We start from the raw sequence: 16,449 nt of genomic DNA, 5'->3' as shown, positions 1-16,449 counted from the left end.
TTTATTTGTGTTACACTTCCACATCATGATCCATCACTGAGGAATGTCAAGGTAGAAACTCACACAGGGCAGGAACCTGGAGGCAGGAACTGATGCACAGGCCAGGAGGGGTGCTGCTTACTGGCTTGCTCATCATAGCTTGCTCAGCCTGCTTCTTTATAGAATCCAGCACCAGCAACCCAGGGATGGCACCACCCACAAAGGGCTGGGTCCTCCTACATCAGTCACTAATTAAGAACATGACCTGCAGGCTTGTCTAGAGCTTGACTTATAGGGGTATTCTCTCAGTTGGGGTACCTTCTTTTCAGATGCCCGTAGCTTGTGCCAAGTTGACATAAAACCTGCTAGCACACCAGGGAAACTGAGACATGGGGACACAGTCCTGACTGCAAGTCCTCAGTTGTCCTAGCATCTAGTCGCTGTTCAATAAATCCGCGTTGACTCAGTGGCATGCTGATTACTTTGCCTAGTCCTCTATGCTTTCCTACAAATACTTTTTGAAGAGACCAACCTGGGCCTAAACCTCAGAAAGGCTCTTTAATGGCCTGTGATTTTTAATATGTAGTACTTAAAAGGGTTTTATTCTGTGATCTAAATTGCAAGGCTCAAAGCAGGGCAGTTAAAGGAGGATGAAAAGAAGCCATAATTTGTATCCAAGATAGAGATGTTCTTTGTTGTCCTGCACCCACATCAGCTCCCGAGTTCTCATTGACTAGAGGTGAGTATCCATCACCATGGCAACAACCAAGATACTCAGGCTACCCCACCCTAGATATGTCTGCTGCCTGCCTGGTTGGGTGTCCGATTCCAGAGAGCTGGTGGGAGACATAGTGGTCACAGTGGGTCCAGCATTGCTCCTAAGTCATGGAGCTTATCTCAGGGGCTCTGATTCCTTAAGAGAAGAGGAGTTCCGGTCACTGTCCTGAAAGGCTGTGCCGTTTGCAGGCAGACATAATATAACAGCAGATCCTATATACTGGGCATCCCAAGCTCACTCTTTTAGGGTTCTGTTCCAGGGCCTGAGTTACGAACTCTGGGTTCTGAGTGAGTGAAAACCACCAGACTAACCCCGAGCTTTTGAAATGAACAGATACCAGATGCGCTTGGAGCCAGTCGCTTGGGAGTTTCATGAGAGAAACTGGAGCCAGGACCTCACATCAGAACACACATGACCCTCCAGAAACAGAAGAGATCCAAGGGAAACAGTTTAAGCTGCTGGCATGCTGGATCTGCACTCAGACAGAGAGATGAGAGGAATGTGGGTCCAGAGGCGTTGTTGGGGGTCCTGAGGGTGGAGCCTAGCATGCGGAGCGGGAGTGAGGGAGGTAGGAGGCTGTGTATCATCCTTCCACGCCATGAGGGCAGAATGAGATGCATTGGTTCGGGGCTAAGGCAGAGGGGAAACGACAAGCAAACAAAGCTGATGTTAGAGAGCCACATGAGTGGGCAGCAAGTATATCGGGTACTACAGCGCCTCATCTTGCTTATCCGAGCTGCCCAAGCTGTGGAGGCCCTGGATAGTCCTGGTAGCCTTTACTAAATTCGGACTCATACCTTGCAATCTCCCTTTCTTTCCCACTAGGACAGTGAAGGAGTGCTGTCTGGACCAGCTGCCTCACCCACTGGGATTACTGGGGGTCATGACTTTGAAGGCTACATATCCCACAAGCCAAGAGAGGACTTCTTTTCGAGTAGTTATTACATGCTGGGTCAACTGAGAACTTAAAATCAGGACTACATGTCTTTCAAGTCTGCGTGATGTGCTGGGTGGAAGAGCGGAAAGAGGTTGAGAGAGCCTCTTTTCCTTTAGTTGACTGCAAAATTTGAGGTCCAGGCCACTCCGAGGCCAGGCCGAGGCCGGGAGGCTGCTCTTCTCCCACCTGAAGCTTTTCCAGGCACCTGAAGCAGCCAAGAGGCAGCAAAAGGCGAACGCGCCACCTGCTGGCCCTGGAGCGCGAGGTCGACACGGTCTGGCGCGCCACCTGGTGGCCACATGAGATCTGGCATTCTGTTCCCGGTTTGGCCAAGAAGGTTTCATGGGTAGCAGACTTGATAAAGCCAGCTCTGTAGTCTCTGGGATTCCCCCAGGACTGGATCTTTCGAGTTCTCACTATCTGTTTCCTCACCCTACCTCACTGGCTGTGCCATTTGAACGCATCTCTGGATTCACCCCAACTTAATCCTTTAGTTAAACAGTGTCAGGCTGCCAGACAGCTGAGCAGAGTGATGTCACAGCTTCTGGGCTAGTGTGGCACCCACGCCATTGGTCCCGGTACAGGGGAGGCCAGGCGAAAGACCCAGCAAGGTCTCCTACACTCCAGGGCCCAGGAACTTATGGGTGAGTTGAGACTCCTCATGGCTCCGACAGAGCAGTCTGAGAGAAACCCTCTGAGCTCTCTGTATGTGGCAGACAGTGCAAAGCACACTGTGGTTTTACTCAGGTGGCTCCACGTTTAGACAGGGGACAGAGAACTAGAACCTCATTATATTCTGGTGACTGGATGTAGTGGGAACACGCAGTGGGGCAAGAACAAACACTTCTGGTAATCTGGGCCTCTGAGGAAACTACACAGAACTGAGCAGAGAGAGCAAGTCTTCAACCAAACCACAGGAAACGGGACATGCTCTGAGAGAGCGGCCAATGGTCTGATCCCCAATCCTGGCTGCAAAATTGCACCCATCAGAGATGCTTGAGAACACCCCCTGCCCAGACTAGTGGCCCCTGAGGGGGAGTGCTAAGGACTGAAAGTGTCACCCAGAGTCAGGTTTTGAAACTAACAGTGGAGGTGAGGCTGTTGGAGGAGGTCAGAAGGGCAGAACACTCAGGATGGGATCAATGCCCTTATGAAACGAGGAAGCCACATGAGATCTCTGCATGTCCATCAACCAAGAGAGGGCATCCTCCAAGAACCCTATCATTCTGTTGGTAGACTTCATGCTCCAGACCCATGGGAGATGAATGTGTGACTAGGTCATTCAGGAGGCTGCTGTGGTGTGCAGCTGAACTGTCTCCCCACAGATTGTGTGTCAAATGCTGGACCCACAGCTGATAGCTCTGTGGTGACTGGATCCTAGCTGGAACCCCCAGCTAATTGATAGCACTGTGCAGAGGTGATGGAGTCCTATCTGGACCCCTAGCTAATAGCACTGTGCAGAGGTGATAGGATCCTAGCTGGACCCCCAGCTGATAGTTCTGTGCAGAGGTGAATGGATCCTAAGGCTCTGATTCCATCAATTAACCCATTGATGGGTTCATAGGTGAGTGTGTTTTAGTAGGTGATAAGTCCTGGTAGGAGGCGTGAGTCACTGGGGAAAGGGGTGTCCTTGAAAGGTGTATCTTGTCCCTGATTCCTCTTCCCCCTCTTTCCCCTCTTCTCCCTCTTCCTCCCCTGTCTACCTCTTTCGGTCACATTATTCTGCTTCATCACAATCCCAAAAACATGCAGCCAAGAGACCAGTAACTGTACCCTCTGAAACCATGACCCCAAGCAAACCTTTCCACCTTTTTGTCTTCTTAGGTACTTGTCATGGCAAAATAAAATATAAATACATAGTCTAGACTGATAAGACAGATAGTAGGGGTCAGGGGGCAACAGAAAGTGCTTGCAGCAAGAAGTGAAGCCGTTGAGGAAAGGCTTGGCGTTGTGAATTCATATTCCTGAACCTGGAGAGTCTGTTTTCTGGAATACACACATAGAAATACATTGCTGCCTGTGGGGTGCATGACACAAGGGTAGGAAGTGAGGGGCAGGAAGACACACAGGTCCACATCTTCAGAGCCATGGAAAGTTTTGTTGCTAGCAGACTGGATAAGTGGACCAGCAAGGCAATTCGTCTATTTAATTTGCATAGTATGCATTCCTAACAGCCTCCATGTCTGTCTTTGCCCCGAGAAGAACTTGGCAGGGCTGGGTGTAGCTTGGTAGGTAAGGTGCTTGCCTAGCACACATGAAGCTCTGGGTTTGGTCCTCAGCGTGGAGTGAGCTAGGTGTAGTGGCAGACTCCCATGACCCCAGCACGTTAGGAGGTAGAGGCAGAAGGGTCAAAAGTTCAGGGTCATTGTTGACTATGTGCCATATCCAAAGCTGCCATGGACTAGATGAGACCTTGTCTCAGAAATAACAGACGGCCAATGAGATGTCTCAGTGGGCAAAATTGATGGCCACCAAGCTTGACAGTCTAAGTTTGGTCACCAAAACCCACATGATAGAAGAAGATGACCAACTCCACAGATTATCCTCTGCTACCTGCACCCCATACACACCCTGGCACATGTGCACATGCACACAGACAGACAGACAGATGGACGGACAGACATAGATGATAGATAACCAAGAAAGAAAGGTGGAAGTTACTGAGGAGTTCACACTACCTTTCATGAAGTCACTAATGCTCTGAGGATTCACTTGGTTCAGGTTTGCTTTATACCAATCTGGATAAACGTCCAGTGTTTGGTGGGTATCTGTAGAACCTCTAGGCAACCTCCAGCCCCATGGTGAGCCCCTTGAAGGGCGAAGCTGTCAATGAATTTGGGTTTGCAGGGCTTTGCCACACCTTACCAGTATAAACAAAGCTTGAGGAATGCCAGATGGCAAAACCAGGAGCACTGGCCTGAAGGTTCACCCTGGGGCACTTTGTCTTTGCAATGGTTCTTGCTCACACCTTGTGGATTCCAGTGCCTGAGGTAGATCTTCAAGGGTTGGCGGAATTTAGAATTTAATCCTTGCAGGGAAGAGGGAGAAGGACCCAGAAGGAGAAACTGAAGACCCTCCTGAGAAGCCGCTTTTGGCAACGGCTGGAATCTAAGACACAATAGTGAGCCCCTAAGGGCCAGCTGCTTTCAAACTACCACCTCACAGCATTCCCCCCTGTGGCTCCCCTCTGCAACACCAGCCACCACTCACCCAGGAACTAACTTTGCTAATTGCAGGACTCATGTTTCTAAGCTTGCCAGCTCAGGGAGACAAGATACAGCCATGAGGTATTTCCAATAACCTTCAAATAAAAGAAACAATAATAAAATAAAGGACGTGTGTCCTTCCCCGATCTTGCCAACCAGATCTCTGTGTCATCTGTCACTGTCCTTTTCTTGGTCCTCAAAAGCTGCTTGGAGACAGATGTGAACTAGGGTATATTCTATAGGAGGGGACCCCAGAGAGCCTGATGGGGGGGGCAGAGAGTGGATGATGAGGAACAGAGACTAGGGGGACTCTGAAATGAGTATGCTAATGATCACCTGAAGCTGGCTGGTAAGAGGGGAGATGGTATACAGCATAGCCCAGAGCTGTTGCATAGGAAAGGCAAGGCAGCTGGTGCCATCTGTCCACCCATTGTCATGGATGAAGGTTGCTCCCTCCGTGACATTTCTAGCTGGTCCAGCACAGACCCACACCTCACTGTCCAAAGACAGTCCACAGAGGGAGTAAGTTGCCAAGACACAGGTGGCATATCTACTCCACATCAGCCACTCAGGGGCAGCTCTTGAATGTCTCTACCTGGGGTGGGGAGTGACCAATCCATCTCTGATGTGACAACAGTGTTAAATCGAATTCACACAAGTGGCACCATTAAGCAATGAGACAGGTGCTCTACTAGAATCCAGCCATGAAGACTTCTCCCAGGTAACAACTCTGCTTGGTGATGTCAGCAGCCCGGGGTAGGGCAGGTGTCAAGTGCATTCATGCAGCCATTCCGGGAAACCTAGATACACTTTGACTCATCGGGGGAGGCTGGGGCCACTTGGGAAGATTTTAACTTCCCTCAAAGTACAAATGCCAAAAAACAAAGGTCTTTTTTTTTCCCCTTCCTGTCACATACACACAAAAAGCAGTGACATCACTGGTTCTTTCATATTTTTAAAATGGTGTCTTTCAGACAGACACGGATGCTAATTCGACTGGGAACAACAGAGATGGCCTTTCCACTTGTCATGTGTAATGGTGTGGCCAGGTTCCTGAGGGACCTTGACGCTGAATCTGGCCCTCAAGTAGGTTGTTTCCCCAAGCCTCGGTAGCTTGGATGTCAGATCACCAGGGCCCAGCTTCTAACCCTGTATAAAACCAAGGTGTGGGAAGCTTGTGGGGCTCACATCTGTAGTTCACGGAGATGCCGGCGGAGATGCCGGAGCCCTCTTCATTTACCAAGGTAGCGAAACTTCCCTTTGGCAAACAAACAGCATGAGGGTTTTGTAGGTGTGCAGGAGCCGGTTCTGCATCAGCTTGAAGGCAATGAACAGGATCTCCATGCCCACGATGATGTAGATGGAGAAGAAGAGGAAGAAATGAGGGTGCACCAGCATGATGTCCCCAAACCCGATGGTGGTCAGGGTCACAAAGCAGAAGTAGAAAGCATCCTCGAAGCCTAGCTCGGTCTCCCAGAAGGGAAGGATAGCAGCCGCGCAGGAGATGTACGCAAAGACGACCAGGGCGATGACGGGGAGAGGGATGTCCAGTCTCTCCACCTGCTGGCCCACTTCGTCCAGATTGCTGAGAATAGAACAGGATAGTCGCCCCAGCACCAGCTCGGGACAGGAGTTGCTCCTCTCCACGGGACGTGTGGGTGGTTGTAGCTCGTTCTGTTTCTCACGGGCAACTAATTTCTCAAACAGCTCCACATTGCAGCTCGGAGAGGGGGGGTCCCTGCTGGGCTGTGGGTTTAGGAGTTCATCCACACCGGCATCAATGACAATCTGAGGAATGGCTTCCTCCACCGGTTTGCTGTCAGGCTGCTTCCGGCAGAGCGGGAGGGAGCGCCATTTGAAGATATCGTGGGGGAGGCAAAGGAGAGCCTGGAACCGACTGTAAGCCCTGGATAAGATGGTGGCCAGGATATCTCCTATGTCTGTGAGGACCAGGAACATTAGAGGGATTCCAAAGAGCGCATACAGCATGCACAGGAACTTACCGAGCCTGGTGACAGGGTACATGTGGCCATAACCTGAGAAACAAGACAGCTTGGTGTTGGTATCAGTCTCCCATCATGAACCAGAGGCTCAAAAGAAACCTGCTGCTTCTTCTCCTTAGCATGAACTTTACACAGCAAAAAATACTCATCCTGGGTGAGGTGCGCAACTCACGGGGAGTTTATGCTTAGCAAGCATAAGGCTGCAAGTTTAATCCCCAGTGCTGAAAATAAATGTATGCACAAATAAATAAATGTTTATTCCAAAGTACCCACAGTGTGTGGCATGTATTTTGACAGAAGGGCAGTAAGATGGTTTGTATATACTTGGCCAAGGGAGTGGCACTATTAGGAGGTGTGGCCTTGTTGGAGTAGGTGTGTTTAAGACCCGCATCCTAACTGCCTGGAAGCCAGTCTTCCACTAGCAGCCTTCAGATGAAGATGTAGAACTCTCAGCTCTGCCTGCACCATGCCTGCCATAATAATAATGGACTGAACCTCTGAACCTGTAAGCCAGCCCCAGTTAAATGCTGTCTTTATGAGAGTTGCTTTGGTCATGGTGACTACTCACAGCAGGAAAACCCCATCTAAGACAGGCAGATAAGAAAGAAGAAAGGCAGCTCATATCCAGACTGAGAATGTCTTTGGCAGGGGACACACTGGGGACGAAGCAATTGTCTCCCATTTTACTGAGGCTATTTTGGTGTGTTCCCCTGAGTCTGGGCTCTGCTCACCTTGAAGAGCACAGATGTGAAGTAGTAGTTCTCACTGCATTTTTCATTGTCCCAAAGCATCCTCCCTTTGCCCTTTTCTTAGGGCGTCTGGACCTCTTGGTATATTTGCTTTTATGTAACAAGCATTTATTATATGCCAGTGGTGTGGATAGCAGTGTGTATTGCACTAAATAACAATAGAAAGAGGCCAAAGTTACAACCATGTGGTCAGAGCTGTGCATGAGTGACAGGGAGGTTTTCAGCATGCAGGGCTCACATGGAACCACCTGGGTTCACAGCCCAGCCCTGAACCTCACAGACCTCTGTCTGACTGCTCACATGTTTTACACTTCAGCATGGAGAAGGGGCAGACTAGCTAGGAAGTTCCTTCCAGGCTGGAACCTATGGCGCTGTAGGCTAGTATATGTGATGCCCTGAGAGCTAACATCCACTTAGTAAGCACCTGCTGTGGGTGGTGAGTGGTCAGCTTTCCCGGAGAGGTGTTCTCATCATTTACAAATGGGGAAACTGAGGCAAGGGGCAGTGCATATGTCTGATTAATAGTGCAATTTGGGAGTCTAGTCTACAAGGTTTTTCAGGCCCAGCAATGCTGAGAGTCTTGGGAAAGAAATGTCATCTAGGAAGACTTGACTGGCCAAGGGCCCACCAAGGTCGGTTTTTCTGACACACTCACAGAAGGGTGCTCCCTTCTGTAGGAGACAGGAGCCAGAGCAGGGCCAGCGGTCTCTCAGAATAGGCAACTGGAGTTTCTATAGCTATTGACAAGCAAAGAAAAAACTTTGTTGTGTGTACTTGTGTTTAATCTTTGATTAATACAGAAAAATACATCAACTATGTAAATTGAATTGAAGGTGATTCTTAGCAGGTTGAACACTGGGCTCCTCTCTGCTTATGCCTCCCTGTTGGAAATTTGGTCTCCCAAGTGCAGACCATGGGATGTGACCTCACCTAGGGAGGGAGGGAGGCAGGGAGCTGTGGTCGGCAAAGGTTCTCATTCAGACCCCTTTCAGTTGTCTCTAAGCACCGCACACGCCCAGGCTGGGGGCTGGGCGGGGGTCACATGGTAACAGGGTTAGTTAACTCGTGTGTTCATTCATCCAGTGAGTGGTCACTGGGTGCTCAGTGGACTCCTGTCTGAGGACGCATGAGCATTTACGGGATCTGACCTCGCTGAGCCGCTGGCTCAGGGGAAGCAGATGTCAATCAAGTGTGACTGTATGTGGCTGTTACTGTTTGAAATGAGGCCCAGTCCCAGAAGGAACAGAGCAGTTATTACAAAGGTGATTAAAACACAGGCTTGCATCTGGGATTTAGGCTGAGGGAAGATTTCTTGGTGAGGGCATTCAAACAGAGATGGAAAGGGGAGCGATCGTCATTTACTTTCGCTGTGGGATTAAACACTGTCCAAACCCACTGGGAGAGGAAAGGGTTTGTGTGGTTAACAAGTTATAGTCCATTGTTGAGGAAAGCTAGAGCAGGAACTTGAGGCAGGAACCTAGAGGCAGACACTAAAGCAGAGGTCATGAGGGAACCTTCTTACTGGCTTGTTCCCTGCCCGTGTTTAGCACCTTTCTTACACAGACCAGACCTGGCTTCCTGAGGATGGTACCACCCACAGTGGGCTGGGCCTTCAATTAGCAGTCAAGAAAAGGCCCCATAATTGTAGAGAGAATAACTTGTGTACTGTATGGATGTATCACCTGTCAATTAAAAAGCCTATGGCCTATAGCTTAGGCAGGAAATGGGAGGTGGGACATCTGGGAGGAGAAAGAATTCTGGGATAGAGCCAGACTCTATGGGAGGATGGGAAGAGACAGCCACATGACAGAATGTATGTTAAAATAAATGGGTTATCTTTATTGTGATCTAATCAGAGTAGAGCCTAGGTATATGGCCAAGGTATTGTAAATATATTTTGGGTCTGAGTCTTATTTCTGGGAGCATGGGGCTAGGAGGAAGAACCGGGCCATAACTTCTATACATGGTCATGCCCTCATGTTAATTATCTGATGGAGGTAATTCCACAACTGAGGTGTCCTCTTCCCAGGTGTATCAAGTTGACAATCAAGATTAGCTAGCTCAGGGACCAAAAGCTGGCCACATGCAATGCTCCTGTGGCAGGCTTATACAGCTGAGTAATTTGTATATATTAAAGGTGTGACAGGGAGCTGAAACCCAGCCCGCGGTGCACTCACCAAGCTATGAGCTCAGGACTCTGTCTCCCTAGAGAGGATTCTAGATTTTAACCAAAGTGTCTCCAGAGTAAAGCTGTCACTATATATAAGGAATCAAAAACAGGCCAGTGTGGTGATTGAAGAAGAATGGCCCTGTTAGGCTCCTGTATTTAATGCTTGCTCGCCAGGGAATGGAGCTTTTTGATAAGATTAGAAGGATTAGGTGTGGCCTTGTTGGAGGATTGTGTCACTAGGGGTGGGCTTTTCAGGTTTCAAAAGCCCAAGTCAGGAGTCAGGCCTAGACTCTCTCTCTCTCTCTCTCTCTTCCTCTCTCTCCCTCCCTCTCTCTTCCTGCTGCCTGAGGATCCTAATGTAGAAAGAACTCTCAGCTACTTCTCCAGCACCGTGTCTGCCTGGCAACTGCCATGCTCCCACCATAATAGACTGATCCCCTGAAACTGTAAGCAAACCCTCAATTAAATGCTTTTAAGTGCTTTCTGTTTTTAAGAGTCGCCTTGGTGCCGGGCGTGGTGGCACATACCTTTAATCCCAGCACTTGGGAGACAGAGGCAGGCGGATTTCTGAGTTCAAGGCCAGCTGGTCTACAAAGTGATTTCCAGGACAGCCAGGGCTATACAGAGAATCCCTGTCTCAAAAAAAAAAAAAAAAAAAAAGAGTCATCTTGGTACAGTGTCTCTTCACAGCAATAGAACAGGGTCTAGCTCTAGGACATCCAGTGTGGCTAGCAGACATTGATCAGGAGGGTAATGGGGTGATTCTGGGGAGAAGAGGGACCTAAGGACTTAAAGAAGGGATACCAGCTGGGACGGTGGTGGTGCACACCTTTAATCGCAGCACTTAGGAGTCAGAGGCAGATGGATCTCTGTGAGTTCAAGGCCAGCCTGGTCTACAGATCAAGTTCCAGGACAGCCAGGGCTGCACAGAGAAACCCTGTCTTGGAAAAAGGGGGTGGGTGAAGATACCTTGGAGTACATGAAAAGTGCTAGGAATTGAAAGCCAGATCTGGCACATCTGAATCCTCTCAGAGAGGCTGGTTGTTGAGTGAGCTCCCATTCAGAAGTTTGGCAGGGTTAACGGACACAGAGGAGCAAGTGGTTGAGATGAGGGAACGGGCCACCTTACTCTGACTCATGAGCTCTGTGACCTGAGCCAAGACATTTTCTGAATTGCTGCCTCGATTTCCTTGGGTGCAAAATCAAAGGGCAGGACTTAGTCCTCAAGGTACTAGAGCAGGGCCTGGAATCTCCACTCCTTGGGAAGCTGAGGCAGGAAGATAGGAAGTTCAAAGCTGACTCTAACCCTATGCCCAAGCGTCACATGGGTCCCTCAGAGCCTTCAGCCCTTAAGGGATGTCACAGGCTATGAACAAGTTCCCCACACAAGAAGCACCTCATTTTCTAGATAGGGTACAAGCGCCATGTTCTCACGCACTTCAGGAAGCTAACCGAAGCCCTTCAGAAGTAATATGCCTCCCCTCTGCAGCTCCCAGGGTCAGGGCATAGAGTTAAGCTTATTTCAATTTAGAGGATCAAATCTAATATTGCTTGCACAGTCTGTAAAGTGCCTTTTAGGATCAAAATCCCCTGCACAGCAGAACTTCTGGCAATCTCCATTACTGCCCACATTTAATGGACAATAAACAGATAAGGCAGATGACCTCTGGACAGTCACATAGCTGCATTCCACAAAAGCCTGAACCTTTTACCTCAAGACCTTGCCCAGGAACATGTCCAACCCAAGGTGGGCTTCCTAAGACCCTCTGAGTGAGATATGTTTACGGTCCAGAAGATCTGCTGCCTTCCAGAAAAAGAACCCTGGGAAAGCAGTCTCTGAGGACACACAGCCCCGTGCAGGGAATGGGCTATCCACCCCAATTACTGAATGCTGAAACACAGAATGGAAAACCATCACTTCCTATAATGCATTCGTTATTCTGATACAATCACTCCACTGCACTTAGCCTGCCAAGTATTTAATAGCCCAGGCATTTCTCTTCCTGATTTCAGGAGGCTGAGCCAGGTGAGAACTGACCAGCCTCACACCTATTTGGTGTCTCTTTTGTAGCATCAGGGCCAGGTGTCTTTCGGGTGAGTTGGAGAGGCAGGGCTGAAGAAGCATTGCAGAGGGACTGAGCAGTGGTCACTGCAGTACTGGCATTACTTCCCCTCCCATCCTCTTCCAGGGTACTTTTGGGTACAGGCTTCCCTAATTGACTCACACAATAGGGAGTGGTTTGGCCTTCCAGAGATTTAAACCAAGCTAATGTATTTCAACTACATCAGGGATTTGAGGCCTTGACTCCCATTAGAGACACCTGGAGGGCTCATATGGCTGCCTGGGCCTGGATTCTAATAGGTCTGGGGTAGGGCTCAGGGGGGAGTTATGGGAGATATGGAGGAGGTTAGGATATGCAGCTGGGCTGAGGGTCTGTGTGCACAATGTCTCCAGTGTTACTGTATATCAGAGAGGGCAGGGATGGCTTAGCTGGTAGAGTCCTTGTCTAGCACACACACAGCTCTGGGGTCAATATTCACACTTACATAAGCACTGTGGCACATACCTGTAGTCACAGCACTTGGGAGGTAGAGGCAAGAGGATGAGAAACTCAAGGTTTTAGAAAGGCTGACTGGTTAAGACTGGAGGTTCTCAGCCTGTGGGTTGCGACCCTTTTTGGGTTAGAATGACCCTTCCACAGGGGTCACCTAAGACCCCTGGAAAACACAGACGTTTACATGTGATCCATAGCAGTATCGCAATTACAGTTACAAAGTAGCAATGAAAGCAACTTTATGGCTGGGGGAATCACCACAATGAGGGACTGTATTCACGAGTCACAGCGTTAGAAGGTTGAGAACTGCTGGGTTAAGACACTGTTCAGTTGTACGGACTCCACAGGTCCAACATGCCTTGATCCGTCATACTATCCTGGTGTGGTTCTCAGCAAACTCCACCAGGGAAAGCCTGGAGATGCCTTGGGGGCAGTCGTGTGAGCCATGCTCCTGTGTCTAATAATAGGTAGAGGACAGAGATGCTGCATAGCTTCCTACAATGAATGGGCTGGGTTCCTATGACAGAGAGTTATCTGGTCACAGTGGCCATAGGGCCACTTTGTGATCTAGATCTGACCAAGTTCTTGAAGGAGGGGTAAAAAGACAACCTAATCTTGTTCTCTCAGCCCCCAGCTTTTCGACAGAATCTTACTCGGGATGGCTTCTCCCCTGTACCACAATTCTTTCCCTCTGACCCCTGCCTGGACTTAGCTTGGGGCTTGTGATGGTTAATGTGACAGTTATATCAGTTGTCACTGTTTCAGGATCGCCATGGAAACAAGCTCCTGAGCATGGCTGAGTGATTTCCTAGACTGGGTCAAAGGGAAGATTCACCATAAACTCTCTGAGCTGGGCTCCCTCACTGAACAGCAGAAGCGAGCTTTCATTGCTCTCTGCTTCCTGACTGGATGCCACGTTGCCTTCTGCCTCACGCTCCTGTTGACACAACAGCCCCACCAGGAGAGACTGTGCCCTCTACCTGTGATCCAAACCCAGTTCTTCCTTCACTAAGTGGCTCTTCTCTGGCATTTCCTCTCAGAAACAGAAGAGATAGCTAACAGAGGGACTGATCACTGCCCTGCCTGCCCTGACCATCCTGAGGACAGGAACAATCACGGGACCCACTCATGGGCCCTGTGAGAACTGATGGAGGTTATCGATCACTTGGTCCTTGCTGTGCAGCTGTTTCTACCTGTTACCCACCTTAGCCACCCTGCCTGTCTTCAACCAGACCCATGGCTGCAAGAGCTCTCTTGGAGTTTCTGAGTTGCATGTGGTGTAGAGACAGATGCTGAGGTCTCAGTGAACAGTCGCTCTCCCTGGTCCTTCTTTAACTGCCCTCTCTCATTTAGGTGTAGATCCATTGGCTATTGGTAACCCAGTGAGTTTATCTCTTGATAAGGCCATTTGGAAGACAGAAGGAGATAAACGAGAAGCTTCTAGAATAAGATAGTCAGCCCTTTTCAAATTACATGCGTTTATGTCTAGAAGCGATGTGGACCCTGTGGGCCGCTGAGCAAGAGGGTGAAGGAAGCCTGATATTTAATGTCATAGGAGCTACATGTATGCCCTGAATTGTATGTACACCCACCAGCCTCTCCCTGGTGTGTATGGAGGCAGGGAGATGACATTATCTTCTTGTCCACGGGTTCAGTCAGGTGGTCAGGCAGCTGTTGAAAGTGCTGTGGCTGGCTGACATATGGTCTCAGTCCACCTTTCCAAGTGCCCTAGAGATACGTCTGGTGGGAGTGTGAGGGAGCTATGAGTCCCAGAATCAGGCTCAGAGGATCACATCTTGTTAGAGGTTACCCAGCTCTGAGTCCTGGTGACTAGGCTCCAAAATCCACAGCTGACTACTATAGTCCGCCATCCTAGAACATGAGGGGCAGAATTCAATAGCATCTCTGTAGCTCCCGTGGGTCCAACCCTCCTAAGGATGGGGACTTGCTCTTTTGAAGGACAATGATATCAGGCCTTTGGCCACCCAGGAAGGTCAGGGACTAAACAAGGGGCCGTACTCTTGATGAGAACTCTGACTGACCTAAGAGCTCCTAGCTTGGCCTTCCCATCAGACCTATCTGCTACTCAGCCAGACCAGAGGCTGTCTAACCTGGAACCTGCCCTCATTACTAAAGTCCTCTCAGAGCTGGCTTAGGACATAGAGTCCAAGTCTCTTCCATAACCCTGGAGGCTAGCTCTATAGGAAGCTCTGAGGACACTTCTCCTAGAGGGACTTTTCCATAAAGGGGCCACTAAGGTTGGGGTTTTGCAGGGACCATTTCTCCTGCCTGGAAGCTCCCTCCCTTTAATCTGTCAGACTCCAACTCACAGGTCATGTCCATAAGAAGTCGTCACCCTTCCCGAGACAAGCCAAGGCCTGTCCCATCTGTGTGACCTGCCCCTTTCTCAGCTGTTCCTCTGTGTGTTTCTTAGTGCTTAGTGAACCATAGGTTGTTGTCTATTGTCCCTGTCAGCCATCAGACAGGCTTTCCAGGGAAGGAACATGCCACTTGTTCCTATGTGCTGGGGAGGCAAGTGGTTTACAGAGAGGAAGTAGAGAGGGCTCAGGTGTACATGAGCTATGTGACTGAGCCTCAGTTTCTCCATCTGGAGTATGGGGATGATAACTGTGCCTGCCTAGTTTGGGCATGAGAAGAACTATATTCATGAAGACATCAGGGCTGGGGATGGCGTTCCGTGGTGCAGTACTTCCCTCACCTGAGCAAGTTGTGGGCTTGATTAATCACAAGCACACACACACAAACACACACACACACACACACACCAGAGGGTACTGTAATTGCAGACATGCATTTATGGGACAACAGGAAGAAAGATGCAAGACAGAGGAAAGACCACATTCACATCCCAGCTCCTGTGACCCTCTGTCATTCAGGATCCTGGCCTTTGTGTGACTTCTGAGAAGACAGTGTATGCCTTTGTGGCTGCTCAGAGCCCATCTTTAAATGAGTGGCTGTTTATAGTACTCTTTTCCCGAGACAGGCACCCCATTTTTCAAGCCCCCGCCCCTCCCTGGTTTTAAAGGAACCTCCTCTCTCTGGATGACATTTACTTATCCTGGGAACATGCAAGTCAAGTTCAAAGGCCAGATATGGACGACCAGGTCTGTCCTCTCTGGGAAGCCTGCCCTGCCTAGGGCCACCATGTGCTCCAGGCTCCATAGGGGGCTCAGGAATCAGAGCTAACCTGCTGCATAAGCACAGCTTCCTGAGCAGAAGACAAAGGTTTGAAGCATCTCACAGACCCACAAGGTCAGCCTCCCGCCCCTTGAGGGAATGGTAGTAGACTAGTCCATTTGTGGGTACCAATTCTACTTGCTGTGTGACCTTGACCTGTGACATCACCTCACTGGGCTTAGAATGTGGAGCTCAAATAGCCCCATTCCTGGGGCCTCTGTGAGCACCAGACATGGGCATAGCCTGGATTGTGTAAAAATGTTTGCAGCCACAGAAAGCACACTATAGTGTTTGGACCCCAATTCTTGAACACTTTGCTTCATTCCACGTCCACGCCACACCCTCCTCTGTAGCTCCCATCATTCCCAATGAGTCACCTGACACCTAGATGCCAAGGGTCAGAAGCCACTCTCCAGTCCCAGCCTTCAGCGCAGCTCCAAGTTCACCTTCTCAGCAGCCCTGGGCATCCAGCCCCCATCCTCTCTACTCTCCCAGCCTGCCCATCCTACCCATAAAGCCAGAAACCCCAGTGCTAGCCTGGAGTCTTCACCCCGTGTTCCAGATCTTGCTCCAGGCGGCCTTTTCTGCTCTCCAATCACAGCTGTTGTCCTAACTGAGGTTGTCATTATTGCCCACATGGGCTTTTGAAGAAGCTTCATATGGCCATTTTCCCTCCTGGGTCTTTGCCGAAGCTCTGGAGGTCTCTGGGAGGCTGAGCTACCAACTATTTCCCTGCTGGAAGTCTATTGCACAGGCCCCTGTTCTAAGGTTGTGAAGCCTTCCAACCCCATGACCTGGCCTCATTCTCCCTCTCCCTCTCCCTCTCCCTCTCCCTCTCCCTTCCCCTCTTCCTCCCTCCCTCCCTCCCTCTCCC

The 16,449-nt window shown here is 49.8% G+C and overlaps 1 protein-coding gene across 1 annotated transcript in view; it reads right to left on the bottom strand.

The window, feature by feature from the left end:
- Positions 1-4,365: 4,365 nt before the first annotated feature.
- The window catches only part of Kcnk18 (potassium two pore domain channel subfamily K member 18), a 16,976-nt gene continuing 4,892 nt past the window's right edge, over positions 4,366-16,449 (bottom strand). Inside the window, exon 3 of the mRNA XM_021152396.1 lies at positions 4,366-6,936. Within this exon, the coding sequence (XP_021008055.1) occupies positions 6,137-6,936 (800 nt within the window). The 3' untranslated portion in view covers positions 4,366-6,136. The remainder of the gene's footprint in view (positions 6,937-16,449) is intronic.

Source organism: Mus caroli, chromosome 19 (assembly GCF_900094665.2).
Source record: "Mus caroli chromosome 19, CAROLI_EIJ_v1.1, whole genome shotgun sequence".
Taxonomy (NCBI): domain Eukaryota; kingdom Metazoa; phylum Chordata; class Mammalia; order Rodentia; family Muridae; genus Mus; species Mus caroli.
Note: the sequence above shows the minus strand (reverse complement) of the source record. Positions and strands in the feature narration are given on the sequence as shown.